Source organism: Bubalus kerabau, chromosome 4 (assembly GCF_029407905.1).
Source record: "Bubalus kerabau isolate K-KA32 ecotype Philippines breed swamp buffalo chromosome 4, PCC_UOA_SB_1v2, whole genome shotgun sequence".
NCBI lineage: Eukaryota > Metazoa > Chordata > Mammalia > Artiodactyla > Bovidae > Bubalus > Bubalus kerabau.
In genome coordinates, this window is record NC_073627.1 from 161,215,118 (window position 1) to 161,236,697 (window position 21,580).

At 39.1% G+C, this 21,580-nt stretch overlaps 1 protein-coding gene and 1 long non-coding RNA gene across 3 annotated transcripts in view; one reads left to right on the forward strand and one right to left on the reverse strand.

Moving 5' to 3' along the window:
- The first annotated feature begins 1,685 nt into the window (after positions 1-1,685).
- On the forward strand, positions 1,686-3,902 carry LOC129651017 (E3 ubiquitin-protein ligase Topors-like). Its single transcript, XM_055579749.1, has one exon. It carries the CDS (start codon positions 1,686-1,688, stop codon positions 3,900-3,902), a length of 2,217 nt encoding a protein of 738 aa, XP_055435724.1.
- A 9,991-nt stretch (positions 3,903-13,893) lies between these two features.
- Positions 13,894-21,580, reverse strand: part of LOC129650567 (uncharacterized) — an 81,567-nt gene continuing 73,880 nt past the window's right edge. The window contains exons 3-4 of one of the 2 annotated variants that reach the window (XR_008713835.1): positions 17,407-17,494; positions 13,894-14,043 (exon numbers count right to left, since the gene is read on the reverse strand). This is a non-coding gene — a long non-coding RNA (uncharacterized LOC129650567). Of the gene's footprint in view, positions 14,044-16,237; positions 17,495-21,580 lie in introns of those variants that run through there. The other variant, XR_008713834.1, reaches the window with a different exon arrangement.

Here is a 21,580-nt window from a genome sequence, read left to right on the forward strand (position 1 = left end):
AATGTAATTTGTTTCTGTCGTCTTTGCTTTTCAAGATGAATGATGACTTAATGAGAGCGTTACTTCTGGAAAGGAGAGCTTGAAACCATCTGTGAGAGAAGGGATGAAATTCATGTACATCCAGCAAGCTAATTTTATTTTCAGATTCTGTTAGGAATCAAATTTGCTCTCTATTGTTTTTGTGGACTCAGACTTATTATGATGGCTATTTCTTGTTAGTGACTTTTGACTGTGAATTTGGAGGAAATTTGTCATGAAACTTAGGTTTATAATGTTCCTCCAGGAAGAATGTGTGTTTGCCTCTGCCAGTTGCCTGTGGTTACTATCAACCTCTAAATAAATTACCTTTTTGAGGTTTTTAGGAAAACGCTGCTTGAATTTAGTCTGCAGACATACTTGTTTCTGGTTACAAAATCTCAGCTAAGATTTCCTGCTGTCTGTGTGTGGGGTGATTATTTTTCTAAATTACCTTTTCAGTAAGAATGTAAACATTTGTGTACACAGCTTTATGCAGAGGTTTTCCATTATACATTCAAACTTTGGCAGAGTCTGTTCTTTCTCTCCTGTCATCTGCAACTCTTGGTTAGTCTCTAACTGAAGATCAAGGATATCAGTTCTGAGCAACTTGTGGTATCAGAGCTCACTTCCCTCTCTGGATTTCTACTTTTATTTATGGATTGATTTGGCCTCTAAGAATTTTACTCATTACCTCTTAAGTTGAGATATATTTACCTATATTTACTTATAGCTAGTATTATTTTGTTGGAGAAGGCAATTGCACCCCACTCCAATACTCTTGCCTGGAAAATCCCATGGACAGAGGAGCCTGGTGGGCTGCAGTCCATGGGGTCACTAAGAGTTGAACACGAATGAGCGACTTCATTTTCACTTTTCACTTTCATGCATTGGAGAAGGAAATGGCAACCCACTCCAGTGTTCTTGCCTGGAGAATCCCAGGGATGGGGAGCCTGGTGGGCTGCCGTCTCTGGGGTCGCACCGAGTTGGACACGACTGAAGCGACTTAGCAGCAGCAGCAGTATTGTTACTCCTAGTGGGAATGTGTCCCACTAGGACAAGGTGTCTAGTTCACAATATTGCCAGAAATTAGTGATTACTCTTTAAGATTTTTATAATAGCTTCTCATTCTTCTATATAAGCTTTTTCATTTAACAATATATTAATCTATTTTCACATATTAATATGTATAGATTTGCCTGTTTTATTGGAATGGTGACATAATATTAAATATTATAGATAAACCATCATTTATTTAATAAGTTCCCTACTAATGGATGTCAATTGTTTTCAGGGTTTTTTTTGTTGTTGTTGTTATTAGAAAAATCCATGTATATATGTTTGTAGACTTGTATATATAGATTAAAACTATAGAGTTAGAATTGATGGGTTAAAAGATGTGATACTTAAATTTTGATGTTTATTTCTGATTTGCTTTTCAGAGTTTGCAAAACTAAGAGAGACAGTGTGCCTGAATTCTCATTGCCTTGTCTATGTTGGGTTTTATTGACAGTGTTATTTATTAATTTGAGGAAATAGTTTGTTTCTTAACTTTATCCCAGAATTTATTCCATGGAGACAAAATATATTACAGAAATATGCGTGGAATGGTTTTAATAGATATTTTTCATGCCAGATGAGGAACTGATTTGAACCAATTTTTCTCACATATGACTGTGAAATACAATCTGTTCATGGAGATGCCATTAGATTTCTCATCTGACTGTGAGTGTCCTAACTGCTTGGAGAATATACAGAATGGAGCCAATTGGAACCCCTGTTCCGTGAACAGTGATGAATCTTTACATTCAAGACAAAGAAATAAATCTATGCCTTCATCCAGCATGCAGTGCTTTCCTTCCCAGGGTTGTTCCGCCAGGCCAGAGGAAGGCACCAAAGAAGACTCAGTGTTCCTTCCCTCGGAAGAAGAAAGCTACGTAGTGACTTCTGAAAACCATGATCTTGGCATAAACCTTGAGGACCTTACAAAGAAAATCAGGCCATTGAGAGAGCTGACTGTCCAGGAGTTGCTGAGAGAGTTTGGGGACAGCAGGAAGTTCCCACCAAACTCCGTGTCTCTGGGTCACTTTAGAGACCAGGTGGTAATGAAGTTCAGAAGAGCTCTGTATTATTCCGGAATTTGGGTGGCACATGTCCAAGGCTACAGATTTGAAAAACACTTATCAGCTAATTATTTCAAGAGAAACCCTGATTGTTTACATCGGCTGGTTCCCTGGCTGAAACGAGAACTAACAGCTGTTTATGGAGATTATGGCTACACAGTGAAGAATATTCTATCCACCATTCTCCATCACATGACAAAATATGATCTAGACAGTGACTCCTTCATCAACCTTCTAGAACCTTATCTCCAACAACACACCCACCACTTTCTGCACGAATTTATCAGTTTTGTTCATTCGCCTTACAACATGGAAACTTATGACCAACGAGCCATCTATCAATGTCCTACTGTTTCACCTTGGGGAGGAAAAAAGTCTGTTGCATCAGCTCCCATTTTGCCTTTGCCTAAGGATCAGGCTGTACCGGCACCTCAACATGATATAAAACAGTCTAAAAACACCCAGGGCCAATGGAATAATGACCAGAGGCCTCTGTCAGGCATGAAAGCGTTTCCCAGTGGTAACTCTTGCTTGAAGAAATCTGAAGTTCCACTACTCCATCATAAAGCAGGAAGCAAAATCCATACTTGGCTCAAAGACAAATCAGAACCAGGTGATCTCAAAGTCACACCTTCTACCAATAGCATGCTCCTGAACTGGGCTATACTAAGGGAAAAGGGCCCAGGCTCACTGAATTGCAAAAAAAATGTTCAAGAGAGGAAGACAGAAAGGATAAAGTTGTTTCCGGGTCATGCCCAGGATATGGGAAAGAGTGAAACAACTGCACACACTTTCAGTTCCTCAGCAATTTTGAATCAGGAACAGCCATGGAGGAACAGCCTAAGAGAAAAAAAGGCTTTGAACATTGGCCAACAGATCAATTTCCAGAAAAAAGAAGCAGAAAAAAACAAATGTTCAGACTCTTCACCAAGAACCTTTCAAAGAAGGTTACCCAGAGAAAGATCCTTGATAAATTGCAAATCTAGAAAGAGGGACCCCTCCTGGAGCTGCATTTCAGAAACTGCCGTTTCTTCTAAGAGAGAGGGGAGGAAGCTGAACTCTTTCAGAAAAAAGAGGATGAAGTACAGACAACCCTTCCGATTTGCAGAAGTTGGTTCACACTGCAGAAGGGGAATCCAAAGACAACCAAGGTCCAGTACTCAAAGATCTAAATCCTGGTGTGTTGGACTTACAAATAGATCTATAAGCAGAGAGTCAAGTAATCCCTCTCTGAGAGGAAGCCATAGAAGTGAACGCTTCACCCAGAATATATGCTGTGAGCTCTCAAAAGAAAAGAAGGCACATGCCTATGAATCAAACTATGGGAGGCCATCTTCAGCCACCATCCAATACATGAAGTTTCGTTCAAATGCTGGGAAGAGACCAAAGTATCCTTTGAAAAGTGAAGATTCTTACCAAGCTGGAAGCCACTGTAACAGTCCCACTTGTCTACAGAGTCAGAAACTCACATCCCCAAGTAAGCAAGAAATGAATCACAAGAAGACATTTCCTAGCGCTAAAACCAGAACAGTTAGGCACAGGAGAAGCAAGTATCATTGTCTAGATACACAAACCACAGCGGAAGTCAGTGATGAAATAGGGGATCTGAATGATCTGAGGCAAAAGAGTAGTCTTTCTGAGTGTGTACCTTCCTGCAGGAGGCAAATGCAAAAGGAAAAGGAGAATCCAAGCCTTCAGAAACATCACCAGGCCAAAAGTGAGCAGAAAGGAGACAAAGAATCAGAAACACATAGGTGCAAATAATTTTGAAAGGCCAATCATGCTACTCAACTAGCCACCAAGAATCTTGGAAAGTTATGAATATAATCTGAAAAAGATAACTGAAAAGATTCATCCCATCACTTCATGAATGCAATCAAAAGCCTGACAATTAAATCCAAGGCTCCTTTTGGAGACAAATGCATATTATTAAACTGGTCATATATTTAAATATCATTTTGTCTGCTTTTTTCTTATGAATTGAATTATTAAAATATTTGACTTATTTTTTAGTTGTCAGATTTAACTATGAAGACTGGCTGCAAAGAGTTGTAAACATTATAGAAACAACAAGAGTATATGTTGCCAAACACAAGTTATGCATATTAAATATTATAAAAACACACAAATATATGTATATATATATACATGCCATGCCATGCTCAGCAACTTCAGTCATGTCCGACTCTTTGCAACCCCATGGACTGTAGCCTACCGGGCTCCACTGTCCCTGAGATTTCCTAGGCAAGAATACTGGAGTGGGTTGCATTTCCTTCTCCAGGGGATCTTGCTAACCCAGGGATCAAATCCATGTCTCCTGCATTGGCAGGGAGGTTCTTTACCACTGAGCTATCAGGGAAGCATGTGTGTTTGTATGTGTGTATTCCAGACCTTATGAAATTTTAGTTCCTGGAAAATGAGGCAGCATGGACACTGTTTTTAGATATGAAAATGAAAGTGTTAGTTGCTCAATTGTGCCCAACTTTTGGTGACCCCATGGGCTGTAGCCCTTCAGGCTCCTCTGTCCATGGGATTTCCCAGGAAAGAATACTGGAATGGGTTGCCATTCCCTTCTCCAAGGGATCTTCCTGACCCAGGGATCAAACCTGGGTCTCCTACATTGCAGGCAGATTCTTTACAGACTGAGCCACCAGAGAGGAGGAGGAGTTATTGCCTTTAAGGATTTCAGAATCTAGTTGTAAAAATGCATTCACATAAGTAGGAAAAAAAGAATATATACGGGATATTTGGCACTACCTTCCTATCTCCCTACCCTGAAAACCACACCTTCATACATCCTGACATCTGGATACCTTCTTTAAACTATGCCAGGATTTAGGTAACTGATTCCCTACCCGCCAAAATCTGGCCGAGTGATTGGCAGCTACACTTAAACCAAGCTGTGTTTTCCCTTTGGTCATGCAATTGATGAATCCAATGGTAGTCAAGTCATGGTACTTCCCTGTGATTTTCTGCACTGGTTCTGATAAATAGGATCTTTCTCCCTCACTAGTAGCAAATGGTAAAAGGTTTAAAGCTTGGATACTATTAAGAGCTGTATTTCTCAATTTGTGGAAAAAGTCAGTTGAGGTAAGAGAGGAGAAAACTAACCAAGACAAGCACAATAAGTCATGAGGAGAGAGTCTTAGAGTCAGGACCTGGATCTTCTAGAACTTGAGCTGCCCTTTTGCTTTTCACACAGTTTTTTTTTTTTTTTTTCATGAAAAAGGCCATTTATTTATTTTTTAACATCTCAGTAGTAGTTTATGGGTGATGCTTTTGTTGATTTTTCTAAATTTTGTAACATGGCCATGACTTTAAAAAAAAATTTAGCAAAAGTTTTATTTTTTAACCCTCCTTTAGGCTTTTTTAAGTCAATACATTTCCTCTCTGCCTCTCTTATTAAATTGGGGTTGCCAGTTACTGTAATCAAACAATTCACTGGGAAGTATATGTTGGAAATCTGTGAGAGGGTAATCAGGGAGCAGAAATTCTCTTGGGGAGGTTTGTGAAGGTTTCTTGAAGAAATGATATGAATATGGTCTTGAAAAGTGAGTAGGACTTTTCCAGGTGAAATGTGTTGGCAAGAACTGTCAAGAGAAATAATCAACTTGAAAAAAAGGAAGAAGAAAAATAAAAATTTCCAGTGTTCTCCCTCTGGTGTGACTGGAAAAGTCAGAGAGAAATACTGAGAGGTAGGCTGATACCAAGTTGTGAACAATAATGAAACCTGACTTTTCTGGGTCCTCAGTTGAGAAGATACATCATGAGCACCTAATTGTAGGGCAGGACTCAAAATTTAAATTAATTTTATTAAATATCTTCCTCTTTTTTTTTTGGTTGTGTAGCATGTGGGATCTTAGTTCTCTGACCAGGGATTGAACCCATGCCTTCTGCAGTGGAAGCTCAGAGTCTTATCCACTGGACCACCAGGGAAGTCCCACCATTTCATTTTAATATCTCCCAAGACATGTTCTTTTAAAAATCTTAGAAAACCTGTGTAAACATACATTTATAAAAATATAAATGTGCTTCAGTACATTTAGTTGTAAACACTGAATGCTTATATATTGCTTTTTTAAAATCTACACTTGCATCAAGTTATTTGAGCAGTCCACTATCGACAATGAGCTACACCTTTCATAGTAAAGGTTCATGGGAATACAGGCAAACTCCTAAGTTTAAGGATCAGGAAATCAATTACAGTGGTTCAAGGTCACCGCAACTTAGTAGCACAGGCAGACCTTGTTTTATTGTGCTTTACTTTGTACTTGGCAGACCCTGTGTTTTTTTAAATGTGAAGGTTTGTCACAACCCTGCACCAAGCAAGTCTACTGACAAATTTTTCACAGCATCTGTTCACATTGTGTCTGTCACATATTGGTAATTATCTCAATATTCCAAATTTTTCATTATTATTATATTTGCTATGGTGATCTGTGGCCAGTGATCTTTGTCATTCCTATTGCAACTGTTAGAGGAGGCCATGAAATGGGCTCTATAAGACAGTGAACTTAATTGATAAAAGTTGTGTGTGTTCTAACTGTTCCACTGACCAGCCCTTCCCTGTCTCTCTCCCTTTTCTCAGGACTTCCTATTTCCTGAGGCATACAGTATTAAAATCAAGCCAATTAATAACCTTGAAATGGCCCCTAAATGTCCAAGTAAAGAAAAAGTTCCCATCTTTCACTTTAAACCAAAAGCTATAAACTATTAAGCTTAGAACTGAGGTATGCCAAAAGCTACAATTCTTGTGTAAAACAGTTAACTAAGTTGTGAATGCAAAGGTAAAGTTCTTAAAGGAAATTAAAAGTGCTACTCTAGTGAGCACAACAATGATAAAACAGCAAAAAGAGACTTATTGCTGATTTGGAGAAAGTTTGAGTGGTCTAGATAGGAGATCAAACCAGCCATAACATTCCCTTAAGCCAATGCCTAATGTAGACCAAAGTCCTAACTTTCATAGATTCTTATGAAGGCAGAGAGAGGTGAGGAAGCTGCAGAAGAAAAATTTGAAAGTAGCAGAGGCTGGTTCATGAGTTTTAAGGAAAGAAGCCATCTCCAAAACATAAAAGTATAAGGTGAAGCAGCAAATGCAAACATAGAAGTTACAGCAAGTTATCAAAAAAAAAAAAAAACGTAGTTAAAATAATTAATGAAGGTGACTATACTAGGGACTAATGTAGCTGATGACTTTTAGTTGAGTTGAAACCAATGCTCATTTACTGTCCTGAAAATCCTAGGGCAGTTAAGACTTATGCTAAATCTATTCTGCCTGTGCTGTATAAATGGAACAACAAACCCTGGATGACAGCACATCTATTTACAACATGGTCTCAGTCCAGTTCAGTCGCTCAGTCATGTCTGACTCTTTGTGACCCCATGAACCGCAGCACACCAGGCCTCCCTGTCCATCACCAACTCCCAGAGTTTACCCAAACTCATGTCCATTGAGTGAGTAGGTGATGCCATCCAACCATCTCATCCTCTGTCATCCCCTTCTCCTCCTGCCCTCAATCTTTCCCAGCATCAGGGCCTTTTCAAATGAGTCAGCTCTTCACATCAGGTGGCCAAAGTATTGGCGTTTCAGCTTCAACATCAGTCCTTCCAATGAACACCCAGGACTGATTTCCTTTAGGATGGACTGGTTGGATCTCCTTGCAGTCCAAGGGACTCTCAAGAGTCTTCTCCAACAACACAGTTCAAAAGCATCAATTCTTCAGCACTCAGCTTTCTTTATGGTCCAACTCTCACATCCATACATGACTACTGGAAAAATCATAGCCTTGACTAGACGGACCTTTGTTGACAAAGTAATGTCTCTGCTTTTTAATATGCTGTCTAGGTTGGTCATAACTTTCCTTCCAAGGAGTAAGCATCTTTTAATGTACTGAATATTATAAGTCTACTGTTGAGATCCACTACTCAGAAAAAAAGATTCCTTTCAAAATTTTACTGCCCACTGACAATGCAGCTGCTCACCCAAGACCTCTGATGGAGACATACAACAAGATCAATGTTGTTTTCATGCCTGTTAATATGACATCCATTCTGCAGCCCATGGATCAAAGAAGAATTTTGACTTTTGAATCTTATCATTTAATAAATATTGATACATTTCATAAGGCTAAAGCTGCCATAGATAGTGATTCCTCTGATGGCTTGGGGTAAAGTAAATTGAAAACCTGGAAAAGACCCATCATTCTAGAAGCCATTGTAAATATTTATTTTTAATGAAATACAAATAATGTGTGTTTTCACTTATATGTGGTATCTAACAAACAAAACAAATAAGCAAATATAACAACATAAAGACCCACAGAGAACAAACCAGTGGTTACCAGAGGTGAGAGGGGGAGAAGGAAGGGTGAAGTAGGTGAAGGGAATTCAGAAGAATAAATTAGCAGTTCTAAAATAAATGGGGCTTCCCAGGTGGTGCAGTGGTAAAGAATCTGCCTGCTAATGCAGGAGATGCAGAAGACACAGGTTTGATCCCTGGGTCAGGAAGATTTCTTGGAGGAGGAAATGGCAACCCACTCCAGTGTTCTTGCCAGGAAAATCCCATGAACAGAGGAGCCTGACGGACTCCAGTCCATGGGGTTGTAAAAGCTGGACATGACTGAGCACACAGCACATGCACACAAAATAAATCAAAGGGACATAATTTATAGCACAGAGAATACAGTCAATATTTAATAATAACTTTGTATCGTGTGTAATCTATAAAAATGTTGTATACTTAAATTAATACAATATTTTAAGTCAACTATACTTCAATTTAGAAAACAGAACATTTGTGAGTCAAAGGAAGAGACCAAAATATCAATATTAACAGGAGTTTGGAAGAAGCTGATTTCAGCTTTCAAGAATGACTTTGAGGTGTTTGAGACTTCAGTGGCGACAGTAACTGCAGATGTAGTGGAAACAGCCAGAGAATTAGGTTTAGATGTGGAGCCTGAAGATGTGACTGAATTGCTGCAATCTCATGATAAAACTTTAAGAAATGAAAAGGTTACTCCTTAAGTATGAGATTAAAAAGTAGTTTCTTGAGATGGGATCTACTCCTGGTGAAGGTGCTCTGAAGACTGTTAAAATGACAACAAAGGATTTAAAATGTTACTTAAACTTAGTTGATAAACTGTGTCTCTGAGTATGCCTGTAGCTAAAATTAAAAAATAAAGCAAAACTGTTATTGTGATCAAAAGTGTACTTGTGAACCAATAATATTAGACTGCATTCAAATATGTAGAAAATTTCTCTGTGTAGGGAAAATCAAAATAGATATCTAAGTATCTTCAAATATATGAATGGATGTTCTTTAGGAAAGTATATTTCCCTAGGTTGTCTAGGCAAGGAATTTGACATTGAGAAATTTATAGAAGAGGCAGTGATTTTTGCTTAATCAAAGAAAACCTGTTATTAAGAGGTATCATATGGTTCCAATCAGAATGGACATATGGTAGATCAAGGGACCAATGAGGGAAGAAGCCCTGAACTTTGGAAGTGTCCATGCTTGGCTGGATGCCTATAATGTAGCAAATCTGAATGAATGTTTTATAAATTCTCATTTAACTCAAAGATAAACAAGACACAGAAATTTGCTAATAAACCAAAAATATCCTACCTTTAAAACAGTGCAACAACTTTCCTTGGATAAGAAAAAGAAAAAAAAAAAAGGTCAATAATAATACAGTAATAATAAAAAATATTGAAAGTTAACTATTTGTGACATGTACACACATACATAAAAACTTGATGAAGTATTATTTGGATCCACATTTTAAAGATGAGGGAAATTGAGGCTTAATGATGTACTTACTGAAGGGTGAAAAGACAGTAAATATTGCAGTCTGAATTTAAACCCAGTTAGCCCTAACTCCAGAGTGACTGATCTTAAACCTGAACTGACACTGCTTAATTTTTTTTTGCATAATATTTTGTTTTGTATATAACTTTTTTCAGTCACCTACTATCTTTCATATCCTGTCGTGAACACATTCATAAACACTATGTAATTTTACCTTAATAAGAAGTGACTACATTTAATTATTCCTGTGTTTTCAATGAGGAAAACAAGTTACAGTGAGATTATTACAAACAAGGAACAGAAAAGAGCCAAACTGTAGGTCTAATTGCCCACACTTGGGGTTCATATAGCTTGTCATGGTTGACTGGGCTTTTCATATGTAACTCAAATGCACCTATGACCCTCAATCACCTGAGTCTTTTCTGCTACTGAGAGCCCTTTTTCATTCAAAATCCAGAATTCTCATACAACCATGCAGGGTGAGGCATTAAGGGGTCGTCTCTACTTATTTATAGGGACAAAAGCCAATTTCTACTTTCTAAGCTCACCCTGAATTGTCCTTTTGATGCTAATGGGGTTCATCTCAGCCAGCTGGGAGGAGGCAGGTGAATGATTTTCAATACATATGCTTCAGTTCACACAGTATCTTCCATGGCAGGAGGGTCAGCAGAAACTCTGAAGCTCAGGGCCAGTTTTTCTCTCTGTCCTTGACTCAAGTGTTCTTTGGGCTGACGCTACTTGAGGTATATTTCATCCCAAATCGAGAGGCAGGGCAAGGGAGAAATGAGGTTTCTGAAGATATTTCAGGGTCATAGTCAAATGTGAATAATTTTTTTTAAATGGGTTGTTAATGCTTATAGCTTTCTATCACGAATATTTTAGCTAATGTATATTTGTTAATATCCCACAGTTACCGCTTAAGAAAAGCCTTCTGTCTGTGCTCACTGGAACTATTAGTTTACCCTCCTAACTGGTTTCCCTGCCTCTGAATTCTCTCTTCAGATTATGATCCACACTGCTACAGTTATTCTAATATATGAATTTATCTGAGTAATTTCCCTGCCTAAAATTCTCCATTAGCTTCCCATTGCACAGAAGATAAAGTCCAAATTCTCCTGTCTTGCATATAAGGACCCTTTGGCCCCAATCTAGTTCTATATCCTTTTGTCCTGAAAGAAAACATATATATATATATATAAAATTTGTTTTATATATATAAAACAAATATATATATATATATATATATAAATATATGTATATATTTACACACATATATGGGCTTCCCAGGTGGAGCTAGTAGTAAAGAATCCACCTGTCAATGTAGAAGACATAAGAGACATGGGTTTGATCATTGGGTCAGGAAGATCCCCTGGAGGAGGAAATGGCAACCCATTCCAGTATTCTTTCCTGGAGAATCCCATGGACAGAGGAGCCTGGCAGGCTACAGTCCATGGGGTCACAGAGTCGGACACGACTGAAGCACCTTAGCACAACACAGCACAGAATACACACATATATACCATGCACAAGGACATATATACAAACATCTTTATATCTGCATACGTCAAATATCTTACCCATAGTACAGATTGTAACTCCCCTGCATTAGACAAACATATTCCCTTCACAACACTTATTTCAAAGTCTTCTATATATATTAGGTGTTCAATAAGCACATTTCCTCTAATTGGTCTAGTACCACTGAACTGTATGATCTTGGATTAATTAACATCTCTGCAAATAAGTTTTCACCTCAGTTAAATTCAATGGCTTTTGAACCATTACAGAATTTAATATTCTGTAAAACAATGTCACTGGCTTACATCTAAACCTTCTTATAGTGCTTCATGGCAGTGGTTTTGACTGAACTCATCTTACACACTCACCTAGTCTTTTAAAAATCATTGAGGTATATGGTGGATTTTTAAATTGTGTGCTAGCCTATAAGATAACTTGGATTTGGCGACATTCTGCTACAGGATTTATTTAGATTTCTTTCAATTTCTAATATTCTATAATTCTTTGATTTGGGGATCTAATTACGTTAAATGTTGTTGTTCAGTCCCTCAGTTGTGTCTGACTCTTTGCAATCCCATGGACTATAGCAAACCAAGCTTCCCTGTCCTTCACCATCTCCTGGAGCTTACTCAAACTCATGTCCATTGAGTCAGTGATGCCAACTAACCATCTTGTCCTCTGTTGTCCCCTTCCCCTGCCTTCAATCTTTCCCAGTATCAGGGTCTTTTCTGATGAGTCGGTTCTTTGCATCAGGTGACCAAAGTATTGGAGCTTCAGCTTCAGCATTAGTCCTTCCAATGAATATTCAGAGTTGATTTCCTTTAGGATTGACTGGTTTGATCTCTTTGCAGTCCAAGGGATTCTCATGAGTCTTCTCCAACATCACAGTTCAGAATTAAGTTAAATAGTGACTTCAAAGTGACTACTGAACTATTAGAAGTATTGTACAGCTACATACTGAAAGCAAATGTTATCACATTATTAAGTGACCCAAAGAAAATTTTATGACATTGTTTGGAATTACTATCATGTGAACTTTTGTCTCATTGATATAACATGTATGTTTAATATATGTCATAAAGTATCTGAACACAGGTAGCTTCAAAAGTTTCAGTAATGCTCAACTGTAAAGCTGCTTAGGGAGTTAGGTATATTTTTTGTTAGGCTTCATAACAAACAAATATGTTATAAATATTATTTTATATACCAAATACTATACAACATTTTGAAATATGAAGATTCTGTATATATACATATTTATCAAGGTTCTCAGAAGACTAAGGTGCTATATGCAGTGAAGTAAAAGTCGCTCAGTCATGTCTGACTCTTTGCAACCCCATGGACTGTAGCCTGCCAGGCTCCTCTGTGGAATTCTCCAGGCCAGAATATTAGAGGAGGTTGCCATTTCCTTCTCCAGGGGATCTTCCCGACAGGGATAGAACCCAGGTCTCCCACACTAGAGGTGGATTCTTTACTGTCTGATATACCAGAGAAGCCCAAGGTTCTATATGAAGTGAAAGTGAAAGTTGCTCAGTCTATTAGACTCTTTGTGACCCCATGGACTTTACAGTCCATGGAATTCTCCAGGCCAGAATACTGGAGTGGGTAGCCTTTCTCTTCTCCAGGGGATCTTCCCAACCCAGGGATCAAACCCAGGTCTCCCACATTGTAGGTGGATTCTTTACCAGCTGAGCCACAAGGGAAGCCCAAGAATACTGGAGCGGGTAACCTACCCTGTCTCCAGTGAATCTTCCTGACCCAGGAATTGAACCAGGGTCTCCTGAATTGCAGGCGGATTCTTTACCAACTGAGCTTTTAGAGAAGCTTCATCATAAATATAGTTCCTGGAAGTTAAAACAAGCAAGGAATTGATGCAGCAGCCTATTGCTGATACAAGGCAATGATCAATCAATTCCCTTTTTAACCCTTTAATGCTTTTTCAGTCCCTACTATCTGCTGCAGCAAGTTCTTTGCTTTCTTTCTTTCCTTCTTTTCCCCTCCAAATGAGCCAAAGACCCATGACACAATGATACCAGTAGAAAGTTGGTTCCTCAGTCAGGCCCGGTCATTGTCCATCTTGCTGACTACTTATCTTGGAATATTCTTTGCTCCACTGTTGCTTAGACAACTCCTCTTTCTAGACTCTATTCAAGGGACAATTTCTCTTTGAAACCTTACCTTACACTTTTACAACTGTTAAGTTGTTAGAAGTGAACAACTACTTTCTTTGTGCCCTTATACAAACTTCCATCATAACACCAAAAATACTTATTTTGACTTCTTATCTCACATGTCTGAGTCTACCTTCCCTTTCTCTTGTCTTAAGAATGAGAGCTTCTTTAAGACAAGGCCCAGGTGGGCACATACCAAGTGCTTATTGAATGTCGTATGAATGAATAACAAAGGATACAGAACAAAGTTTTAGATGTAAGTTGAAAGAATCATCAGTTGTCAGAGCCATCATGAGAAAACATGACTCAAGCAGGGTCCCTTGCCATGAAGTCCAATGTGATCCATTCTACTCACTCTTCTGTATTATAACCTAAAAGTCAGTGGACTGTGCCCCAGCAAGGTATGTCCCTGGATGATAATAAAGGATGCCCTTAGATAGTCAACTATGATTCATATTTATATTATTTGAGGGATATATTTTTTAAATAATGATTGTGGGGCTGAACCCTGGCTAGAAATTATTTTATCCAAAATTTTAAAATACAAGTCTTCTATCATATACTAGCCAGCTGTTGTAACTATAACAAACAAGATTTTAGGTGTCGAACAAAAAAGTTGAGGTTGTGGAAACACAATCTAATTAATGAATTTGAGTAACTATTCATTATCTATAATCATTTGAATGAGTGCCTCTTTAGAAAAATACAGAGAATATATGACTATATCATATGTGTAAGAAACATGAATCATTCTATATGCGCAACATACATGAATGTAAATTCTTATGCAGAAATGAATTGATAGAGTATGTTTATGAAGCCCATCAGGATCAAACTTTACAAACGCAAATTTAATCAGCACCCTTTTGAAAGCATTTAAAGGAAAAGTGCAGCACAATGGCTAAAAGCATAGACTCCAGAGCCAGGCTGTCTGGATGCAAATCCTTGCTCTACACTTAAAAGCTGGTGATCTTTGGTAAGTCTTTTAAAACATCTGTTCCTCAATTTCCTCATCTATTAATGAGGATAATAATAGTAACTATCTCAGAGCATTGTAATGAGGAGATAATATATAAAATGCTTAAAAGAATGTCTGGCAATAGGGCTATGTACATATATGTGTATATATATATATTTGCAAATCACTATTATTTAATATCATTATTATTAATAAAGACTTGGCATATAAGAGAATACAGGTGGGTCTGGACACAAGAGTTGGCCTGCAATTGGAATTGAAGAAGCAGAGAATATAAGAAGGCAAATGAGCAATTATGATGTGACAAGCATGACTGGGGTTTAGAGTGTGAAGTCAGGAAATAGGAGACATATGGAGGGTCGGGCCACCATAAAGGGAACAGAGAGACAGAGGAAAGCACCAATTACTGAGTACAAGCAATGTGCCAGGGACAGTGCCAGCAGCCTTACACCTCACACTGACTTAAAGTAAATCCATTTGTTTAACCAGTAGGCAATGGGCTAATTCTTTCCAAATATGATCTAAGCTCCTTTGATGATGATGGTGGTGGTGGCAGCAGCTAACACAGGTCTATAGTGCATATTGCACGCCAAGACTAATCTCAACATACTGCCTGGGTTATCTCTTTTTTTTTTTTTTTGAAAGCAACCCAAAACTTTTATTAAAGAGACTGAAATGCGAAATCAGGGCCAGGCATTTCTGAGAACTCTTGAAAGGAACATTATTATGATCCCTATTTTACAGAAAAAGAAACTGAGGCATAGAGGAATTAAGAATTTGCCCAGGATTACTTGCCCAAGGGTTATAGTATCAGAGTTGGGCTCTTCTTAATCCATGCTATTAGCCTTCACACTGTACCTTCTCCTGTTAAAGCAACAGCAACTACAATATGTTGAAGCAGGGACAATTAATTCATGTTTTTGAGTATCTGTGTATATTAGAGTTGTTGATTTGCTGCTCAGTCATGTCCAAATCTTTTGCGACCCCATGGACTGTAGCCTGCTAGGCTCCTCTGTCCATGGGATTTCCCAGGCAAGAAAAATGGAGTGGGTAACCTTTCCCTTCTCTAAAAGATCTTTCCGACCCAGGAATTGAACTGGTGCTTCCTGTGTTGCAGGCAGATTCTTTTACCACTCAGCCACTGGGTAAGTGCCATATGTTAGACTATATTCTCCCATATTTAATTCTCATCAGTATGAGGGAGCTGTTTTGATGTGAGACTCTGGAAAATTGGGAACCAAAGTTCAACATGAATAATATGAGTAGGAGAAACAGAAGGCCCTAAAACCAACCATATTTGAGTTAAATTAGAATTCAGGAAAAAAAAAATGAACCTCTTGATTAAGAGTAAGAAAACTTTCTATGTACTTGACCACATAGTAAATATTTTAGGCTTTATGGGAACATCGTCTCTGTCACTAGTTACCTCTGCCATTGGAGCATGAAAGCAGCCAAAGATGATACGTAAATGAAAGAGTGTGATTACATGCCAATAAAACTTTATTTACAAAAATAGTTGGTGGGCCAGATTTGGCCCATAGTCCATCATTTTCAGACTGCTTTTCTTCAAGTAGTAAGAACTTTTCTTTTATGGTTACCAGGTGGTACAAATCATGGTAAGTGAAATACAGTGTTATTTTAAGATTCTGCTTCTTAAGAATTGGTCTCACTGATGAAACACAGTTGTTGAAATATAGAATCTTAGTGTCACAAAGGGCTGACTGCCAATATATTATTTTTGGAAAGGCAAAGGAAAAAAGGTATAAAAATTTTAAGGGATGTGGATGCATTGATTTATTCTGCAAATTATAGGTAAATCATGAACCATTAGAGTGAGCAATAAAACCCTGCAGAGAACCTTAAATTTATGGGGGGAAAAAAGTTATTTTCTTCTAACGTAGCTACCAGAGTAAATGTCAGATTGAGATCACAGATTATGTCCCCCACTTTTCCTGTCTCTTCATTTCGCCCTATCCTGAGGCATTTATAATAACTCCACAATGAAAAATTATAGTCATTTCATCTTGAAAGATATATTGCATCCACATGTGGGCCAAGTGATTTAATTTTGATTAGTTCTGTCTGAGGCTTGTCAGATGGGTTAGCGATTGGTCATGTATCTCACAGCACTGCTATTAAATCCACTGGGAATTAACATGTTAAATCCATAATTATGCTTTATTGCCTGTATAATCCTAGGTTAATGGCAAAATGAAGTTGATTCATTTTTCACATGTTCACCAATGTGAAGTCATATTTTTCCCTTAACTAGTAATTAACCTTTATGGCTTTATTAACTACTTTATTAAATTTAAATGAAATGTTTATTGGAAAGAGTTCATGGGAAGTGTAAACCACAATGACAGTGTGGCCCTGGTGACGTTCTGTTCCCTGGAACTTCTCTATTAAAAAGGCTCATATTAGAAGGAGTTCATTTTTGTCACAAGGTACTGGTGCTTGTAACTTAATAGGCAGTGTGATAATAAAATAAGCAGTGGATTTGGAGTCACATAGACCTGGGACAAAATTCATATCTAATTCCTTGTTAGCTGTGTGACCTTGGGCAAGTTACCTAACACCTCTGAGTCTGTTTCCTTATACATAACCTGTAAATAGTAATAACCATGCCCAGACTTTTGAGGGTTAAGGAAGTAAATGAAATAGTGGGGAGGATATAGGAGGTAGTCAATTTGCTATTTTTGTTGAAGCAAGAAGATTTTGGTACTGTGTTCACATAGGAGGAAGAAAACATGGGAGGTCAAAGGATGGCATCTGTTCGTAATTTCTTCTCACCTTCCCCAGCCTCATGGACTGGATACAAGCCAGAGAGTTACTGTTTCTATCTCAGATAGCCGCGTCCAGCACAGCAGGTGAGAAAGACCTGAAATGGGGGCGAGCGCATAATGAAAAGACAGACACATATAATTCGGCAAGCGGTGAGTCTGGGGGCCCTCCTGCTGCCCATGGCAGGAAGACAAAATGGCTCCTTTCAGCTCGCACTTTTGTTGGTAGAAGTCACATGAGATCATTAGGGAATAGCTATACTGGGGAGTTTGATCAGGACACCATAAAGTGGGAATAAAGTTAAGGCTTTGCTGTTGATCAGGAACAGCCTGTTTTGTTTCCATGGGGACGGACACAGGGGGGGTAGGCAGTGAAGCAAAGCAGAGAGCATGTCCCGCCCCAGGTATGTCCGTTAGGCATGCTTACTAAGACGATCACGAGGGTGCTGTTTGCCGCACCTTCGGAGTCAAGGGGCAGGTTCTGGTCTCTGCTCCGTCAGGCTGCAACATCAGATATCTGAGTCTATGAAAGAAACAGTATTCCTGTTTCTTTCATAAGGAATCCCCCTTGGGACACAGACAGCTCTGCAGACACATGGCTTGACAAACAGAGAAACTCTTGTGAAAAGCAGGTGGATTGGGTCTCATAACTTGGTGAGCAGAGCACCGGCTGTGTATCAGCTGTCCTCACCTCTCAGCAAGGCACTCTTATACAGACCACAACCCACATGCCTGCATGTGCTGCCCTGAACCCCAGTTTAAACTAAGCAGTTGATTATCTAGTTGGAGACAAATTTCCCAGCCTCTGTTGTAGTTAGTTCCAACTAATGGGATGTATGCAGAAGTGGTGTCTAAAACAACTTCCAATCATCTTCTAAAGCAAAGTCCTGTGTCTGGGAAATGGCAGTGATGGAGATACAGAGATAGAAGCCACATTTTGAGGATGGCAGAGTCAGCCCATCAACTGGGGTTGGTGGTGGGGGACAAAGTCCTGGGCTGCTCACTTCAAAAATATGAATCAACAGAAATAAAATTCTGCCATGCTGAAGCCACCATGTGTTAGCATCTTTTTGTTATATCTAACCTATATGGGGCTTTGAGAACAGAATTAGGAAATTTTTTTTTTTTTTTAATGAGGAGTCTGATTTCCAGTGACACAAATAATGCTGCTTTGGGTCCCAGGTGGAAAGGGATGATGAAGTGTGGAGAGAAGCATGGGGCAGTGCTTTGGCACGAGTGGCAGTGCCCAGGAAGCCTGCAGCAGAGCAATGATGGAGACTGACGCATGATAAGAGATGGCAGACGCCCAAGAATCCCAGCAACGCAGAGGCTCTGCGCAACTGAATTGGCACACACGAGCTCTTCCGGTGGACCCCTCATTACACTTGAGGGAGAGGCATGTTGCAGGTGGCTTAGCTCTGTGTGAGGAGATGATGGGGAGAACAAATTTTGTGTTGCTATTGTTACTCTGACCCCACCTATACTCAAGGTTCAATAAGAAAAATACCTCTATTTATTTCAAAAGGAGGTAATTTAATACAGGATGCTTGTTCCAAACATGTTTGAGAAGTTGAGAAAGAAAAAAGGAAGATAGGTAATACAAAGATAAGGAATTACAGGAAGTTCCTAGGACTGTAAGAACCAAACAGAGAAGATGTATTAACAAAACAAGGAGAGTGCTCACTAGTGGGGGTGGTGGAGCCCACCACAGCCATTGTGAGTGCTCCTCAGAGAGCATTCATAGCTTCCTGCTGCCCCAGGGGAGGGAGAGGGAAAGGAGAGAAGAGAGAGTGGAGGGAAAGAAGAGGGCAGGGGATGGAAAGAGAGAGAGAGAAGGAAGGAGGGAGGGGGAGATAAATGGGGCTAAACAGAAACTAAGGTTGAAATGACATACTCCTAAAGTCAATTCTCATGTAATGGTGGAGGAATTACATGAGAGAGGCTGGAGGCAGGGAAACCACTGCATTGGAGGCTATGCTTTCCACTGTCTCTTAGCACAGTGCTGGACAGACAGTGAAACTCCAATTTTTATAAAGTGATCTGGAAAGGGAATACAAACTTTTCTACTTCTTTGGCATCCAATATTAAGTTCTACATCCCTTTTCAGTACACAGGTGTAAGTTCATGGCTCATAAACAATTTTGTAAGCAGTTAATGATATTATTATATACTCGGACATGTACCCCCTTTGCTTCATATTTTATAAATTTTTCATGCATGAAGAAGTTTATTTTATTGCAAATTATGAAACACTGAATTAAACATAAGCTTGAATGCCAAAGGAAGAATAGAAGTGTGTCAAAATTTCAGCCACTCTCACTTAAATAAAATTTGCTGGCCTGCAGAGATGAACACGTAAGGCATATCAGTGAATAACTCTAACAAGTGAGTGAATATATAGTCAAAGAAATATTCAAAGATGTACTAATATTTTGATTGGCACATTGACACCTATTTACTGCATTTTTCACATCATTATATTTATTACTCAAGTCATCATTCTACCTCGGGTTTTGATGCTGGAATATACAAATCCACTCTTATATGGACCCACACTCTCAACCCCTAGCTCATGCAGGCGATGGAAGAGTCCCGTTTATTAGGATTGCAGTGACTGTTGACTATGTGTCAGAGCAGGGCCACTAGATCCTCTGACCCTATTACTGTCTCCTCATTCAAATGATGGAGACTCATTTGTCACATCATTTCAAAGTGATGCCTCTTTACACCTGACTGGTTTTCCTTGGGTCAATATTACTGACAAATGACTATCTCCTTCAATACCAACTGGTGATAACTCTTAATGTACCTTAGCCTGCAAAAGATTAAACTTCCAGTGCACTTGCAAACCAAGAGGAGTCATGCCAAGGGGTAGTTCTAAGTTTCCTGAGTGTCTAGTACTATGCTACAGAGAAATGTATAAAGTATATTAACTGTGTAAAGGAACAGCTTCATTTTTGAATGTCTGGCAGCAGGCTGAATATTTTACATACATTATGTCAGCTAATCCTTGCAATTATGCTGAAAGGTATTTTCATGCCTATTTTAAAAATGAGGAGACAGAGATGTGGAAGTTGGGCTATGTTTTAAACTTAGTTATGTCCAGTCCCAATGACTTTGCCGCTGAGTACTTGGCATAATTTTAAGCAGTATTTCTGCCTTATAAGGTTAGTCATATCGTTTGGAGGATAAAAGGAAGGCCCACATGGCCATCTGCTTGCTAGTATCTTTCTCATCTGCCTCTCTATCCCCACAAACAAATTTTAAGGAACATACGCATCTAAGCAAATGCACAATCAGCAAAGAATCAACTTCTACCAGCACAGATAAGTATGTTATCCATGATGTTTTCCACATTTGTCTATGTGTGTGTGCCCTCCAGACCCTTGCCCTGCAAAATAGTCCCATGACAGCAGGCACCAGGTCAACCCTCCTTGGAAGAGGGATCAGGCAATCAGCTGCAAAGTCACTGGACCACTTCTCTGTCCCAGAGTTGTATCTCCCTTCTCCTTCCTCTATTTGTCTCAAGATTCTCAGCTTTCCTTCCTTTTTTTATTATGCTTCTGTGATCTGCTTTAGCCTTCAGAGTGAGATTCAGTCTCTCAGGTTTCCCTCTTTCCACGCTACTCACAAACATAAACCAACAGATCTTTTTGTGTATGTTTTAGAGATTTTAACCATTATGAAAATACAGAGAATGATAAAAAAAACAAACAAGGGGAAGATACAAAAGTTTAAAAAGCTTATTATTGCTCCTGATTGCACAATGTTGGGGAGCACATGCCTGGCCCACTCTGCCTAAACTTAGCTGATGACCATGCATTGCCAACATGAGAAAGTCAGAGGCTTGCACACTATGCTCCCCACCCACCTGATGCCATCTCCTGTGACTCCCACTTGCTTAGCCCATGCTCCAGCCACAGGGCAATGTGGCCCATGCCACTTTAAGCTTACCTTTTGCACATGATGTTGCCACTTCTTCCTTACCCAGCCCATGTGAATGTCACTGTCCTTCAAAAATCAGCTCCTATTTTGCTTCCCCTATGAAACCTTCCCTGATTCTCTGAGGCTTCATGAATGGCTATTTCCACTGTTCTCTGCTTGACATTCTTCATGCCTGACTCTCACAAGCCCTGTCTCACTGCATTACAATCCTGTTTACATGCCCATGTCTGCTACTTGAA